Source organism: Echinops telfairi, unplaced genomic scaffold (genome assembly GCF_000313985.2).
Source record: "Echinops telfairi isolate 266 unplaced genomic scaffold, ASM31398v2 ScPeMD7_28;HRSCAF=97, whole genome shotgun sequence".
Lineage (NCBI taxonomy): Eukaryota > Metazoa > Chordata > Mammalia > Afrosoricida > Tenrecidae > Echinops > Echinops telfairi.
In genome coordinates this window covers 4837472-4842092 of record NW_022103925.1, presented here as the reverse complement: position 1 = coordinate 4842092, position 4621 = coordinate 4837472, and the positions used below count along the sequence as shown (strand labels likewise).

The following is a 4621-nucleotide window of genomic DNA, read 5'->3' as shown; positions in this document are numbered from 1 at the left end:
TTTTACGTTGAATTCTTTTCTTTTCATAAATCATTTTATTGGGGATTCTTACGGCTCTGACAACAATCCATACAGCCATTGTGTCAAGCACATTTGCACATAGGTTGCCATCATCATTTCCAAACACTTGAGCCCTTGGAATCAGCTCCTCTTTTTCCCCTTCCCTCCCCCACCCTGCCACCCTCTGAACCCTTGATAATTTATAAATTATCTTTATTTTCACATTTCGCACCCTCCGCTGTCTCCCCTTCACTCAAGGCTGTAGTTTTTGACCTTCATCAGTAAGGACTTCAAGTTCTCTTGACGTTTAACAAGGAAGACGGTGTCACCTGCCTCTCTCAGGTGGTTAACGAGTTTTCTTGCATTTCTGATGCCTCATTTGGCTTCTTGGGTTTTTTTTTTTTGCTCAACATCCAGATTGAATAAGTATGGTGGAAAGATACAACCCTGATCCTCATTTTCAACCATACGGTACCCCCTTGTTTTGCTTGAATAGCTGCTTTTTAATCTATGTATATGTTCTGCGTGAGCACAATGGAGTGTTCTGGAATTCCCATTCTTAGCAACAATCCTCATAATTCCTTAGGCCCCACACAGTCCAATGCTTTTGCATAACCAGCGAAACACAGGTAAACAGCGCTCTAGCATTCTTTGCTTTCGGCCACCATCTAGCTGACCTCAGCAGAGATAGCCCTCATTCCACTCCTTCTTCCAAATCCAAATCCAGCTGGAATTTTTGGCAATTCCCTGTGGATATACGATTGCAGCCATTGTTTAATTGTCTGCAGCAGATCTTTCTTTGGATGCCACAGGGTGCTGTTTGGGCCTAAAGTCTCTTGGAGAAGGCTCAGCCCTGGGTCCCCCCAGCCCCCTTGGCTGTGGCTTCAGGGGGAGCCCCTCTCTGTCTCATCTGGCATGGGGTTCTTCCTTCCCTACTGGATGGTTTCCTAGCTCCCAGCCTGGCTGGTGACCCTGTAGGCCCTGGTCCTCCGGATCTATAGGTGAGACTCACGTGTGACCCCCAGGTCAGCATCCACAGGGGGCCAGTGCATCCCTGCAGGGGCCTACATCCATCTCTCCACCCCCCAGCCCCCAGCCCCTCGAGTCCACCCAGATCTTGTGGTACATGGAATAGAACTTTCCCAGAGGGATCCCAAGTCTGCAACTCTTTGAGGAAGCTGACAGCCTCCTCTTTCTCTCATGGGGCCGCTGGTGGGATCTGAACCGCTAACCTTTTGGTGAGTAGCCCAGTGGGGATCCCATGAAGAAGAGCTCCTTGGGTTGTCTCAGATGTGTTTCACAATAAGGGTCCCTCTTCCACTTTGTTCTGGGAATGAACGCATTTCTTTTTAGCTGTTATTATTTCTGTTTGCGTGTTCGACGTCTTTCATCGTCTTTTGGGTGTGAGTTGAGGGAGCAAATTCAGCCATGGGGACACATTTTGCTTTGGGTCACATTGGCTGAAAACACCTCAGTGTCACACTGCCTGCCCCCACTCCCACCCCCACCCCCCAGTTTATTATTGTTACCCTAGGCAGTGCAAAAAGTCTTTCCTTTATGGGAGTAGACAGCTTCATCTTTCTCCCTTGGCATGGCGGGTGGTCTCGTGGCGGGTGGTCTCGAATGGCTGACCTTGCTGTTAGCAGCCTGACGTGTAACCATAACCTCCCCAACCTCCGGGGCGGGGGCTGTGGTGCGTCTGAAGTTGCGAAGGTGTCCTGAGTCCGAGTAGGCTTTGCAGCAAGGAGTTTCACAAAAGTCTCAGGAGCAGGCAGCCCACCCTCTTGGCTGGGAACAGGAAGGTGGGCGGGTCAAGTCCACCCAGAAGCACCTTGGAAGAAAGGCCTGGTGATCTCCTGCTGAAACCCCCAGGAGGCGCGGTTCTAGGAGATACACTGCGGGTGTGCCCTGAGCTGGAGGCCACCCAATGGCACGTGGTGTGGAGTCTTCTCTCTGCATGCATCCCCTGGGAGGGCCACACCAGGGAGCTGGGAGGGGGCTCCACTGTGAGACTGAGGTCAGCAGGGGGCCTGGGGACCAGGTTTCCAGGGGGCCCAGCAGAAGGCCTGGTGAAGCTCACCTGGGGCACATGGCAGCCAGAGTTAGAGGGTTTCACCAAGCAGGTGGTGTGGGTTGAGGAATGTCTATCACCTGTTCCACCGTGTGTGTGTGTGTGTGTGTGTGTGTGTGTGTGTGTGTGTGTGTGACCATGACCAGGAACCCCGGGCCTTGAATCTCACCTGGCCGTCTCTTGTCCCAAGAGGTGGAGAGGAGTCTTCCAGGTCACGAAGAAGGAGTGCAGGTACCCAGGGAGCAATGAGGGGTGCTTGGTGAGACGTGCTAGCATGCAGGGAAAGCATGGTGGGCCCAGAGGGGGCCTGATAAGGAGCTTGATTGATCTCAAGCCATGACCCGCATGCAAGGGGTGCCGATGGAGGCAAAGGGAGCCCGGGTGGAGACACTGAGGTTCCAGGGAGAGCATGTCCCATGTGCCCCCTCTGTTCCATACGGGGTCTCATCTAACCCTCCAGCGGTCTGTTGTGTTTCTTACATCGATAGGGAAACGTAGGTTGGAGAAGCTTGTAGATGGACTGAGGAGCACATGACCCTTAGCTGGCCACCCAGAGCCTGTTCTCTGCCGCCTGGAGACAAGCCCGTCCTTTCCAGGTGCTCACCTCGGGCTGACCCCGCCCGCGTCCAGCCTGGCCCAGAACATTCCTCTCTGATTCCCAAGCTCCCACCAGCATCCACAACAACGGCTGTAATAGCAAGGCCCTTGGGCACCGCTCCAGCTCCCAGGGCCCAAGTCCTTCCTGCTACCCAGCTGTGAGGATAGAGAGGTTGGCCAGGGACTTGTGGGGCCACCAGAGGCATCATGACTCAGATGAACTGGACAGGACCACGTGAGCCACCGTCCGCCCTTCCCACCAGCAGAGGAGCAGGCCACTGGACCAGGAGCTCCATGAGAGTAAGAGGTACCCACTCTGGACAGCCAGCTCCGAATGGCGGCCTTTGTTAGATCAGCGCCGTTCTGCCCACCCGGGGATCCCAGGGACTGTTCTCCTCGCATCCTTCCTGGGCACTTGTGTCCAACAAGTCAGCATGGCTTCCAAGGAGATACATTGACAAAGGTGGGTCCCCGAGACCCTTCCTTGTCCAAGAACGCTGGACACCAGGGCGCAGTGGAGAAACACCCCCTGCCCTCCCCAGGATGACAGACTCCAGATGTTCCCTGAAACCCTCCTCTTTGACTCCACTCCCTCAAGACACCTCACAGACTTTGCACATTGTTCAAATGGTGACCCAACTCCATGCCCTGTTCCCAGGGAGACAGGCAGGGTGGCACCGAGGAGGAGGAGAGAGGAAACCACACTGAGTCAAGTCCCCTGACTTGAGATCCTTCTGCTCAGGCCCAAGACCAGCACACACCATGTGTTTGTCAGGTTGTCCCACTGTGCTGGTTTGTATACTGCTGTGAGCTGGAAGCTATGCCAGGGGTATTTCAAATGCCAGCAGGGTCACAGAGGGTGGGTAGGTTTGAATGGAGCTTCCAGACAAAGACTAGGAAGAAGAGCCTGACCATCTATTTCTAAAATCTGGCGCATGAAAACCCCATGGGTCACCTTGGAGTCTTGTTTGATATGATGCTGGATGTCACCAGGAAAGACCAGGTGGTGGGGGTGAGGGTGGGGGGAAGGCCACCACGGTATGTGAAGTGGAGGATCAGGAAGCATCCTGTGATGGTGTGGGATGACGTCAACTAGACACTGCTGACAAAGGGTGGGGGCGATGCTCAACCTATCCATGGTGCCGAAGCCTGGGGATCCCTCCTTGGTGTCATAAGTCTTTCAGTATAAGAGCGAGAGGCTGAACAGAGCTGAATGCTCTTTGGCCCTTCACTTTCTCCTGGTCCTGGATCTCGGGTCTGGTTCCTCAGTCTCCTGTTGGGTCAGCTGCAGACCCCAGTCGCTGTCGGTGCACTACTGATAGTGGATTCATTCAGCTGGCTTCTGACCTTGGCCTCCACCAGCCTGTGCTGCCTCTGCTGTCTGTTCATCAGCGCTCATGAGTCCGGAGAAGCCGGACTTGCACCAGACGGGACTGACCTAGCTCTACAACCGTGTGAACTATTTCTTGATAGAAATCTCTTTTCATCGACAAGCACGTACAAGCGTCACTGGTCTTGCTTCTCTAGAGAACTCAGCCTAACACACTGAAGGAACCCTGCTTCATGAGACTGCACATTTGAGGCCACCATGGTCTCAAACGTTCATGAAGATGGTGCAGCAGCAAGCAGCACTTCATTCTTGTCTGCCTTTGCTTTCCAGCTGAGGACTTGGGAGCTCTCAGACCATCACAGAACCTGGAAGGTGGCCTCCTGCTGACAGAAGATGCTGTTGTCCAATTTCTGAGAAGAGGACCAGAGACACTCTGGCACGAGCCAGACCAATCCTAATGATGCGCATCATATATCAGCAAACAAACAAGCAAACAAAACAAACGAACAAAAACCAAAGATGCAGATAGCACCTGTGCTGAAAGGCATCTTCCTCACCCCTCTCATATGCCTCTAAAGCCCACAGAGGGGTGGGGGAAGAAAAATAACAGCAATGTGGGACCA

The 4621-nt window shown here is 53.5% G+C and overlaps 1 protein-coding gene across 1 annotated transcript in view; it reads right to left on the bottom strand.

The window, feature by feature from the left end:
• Positions 1–4354: 4354 nt before the first annotated feature.
• CYTL1 (cytokine like 1) overlaps positions 4355–4621 on the bottom strand; it is a 76340-nt gene continuing 76073 nt past the window's right edge. The window contains exon 4 of the mRNA XM_045289483.1: positions 4355–4408. Within this exon, the coding sequence (XP_045145418.1) occupies positions 4355–4408 (54 nt within the window). The remainder of the gene's footprint in view (positions 4409–4621) is intronic.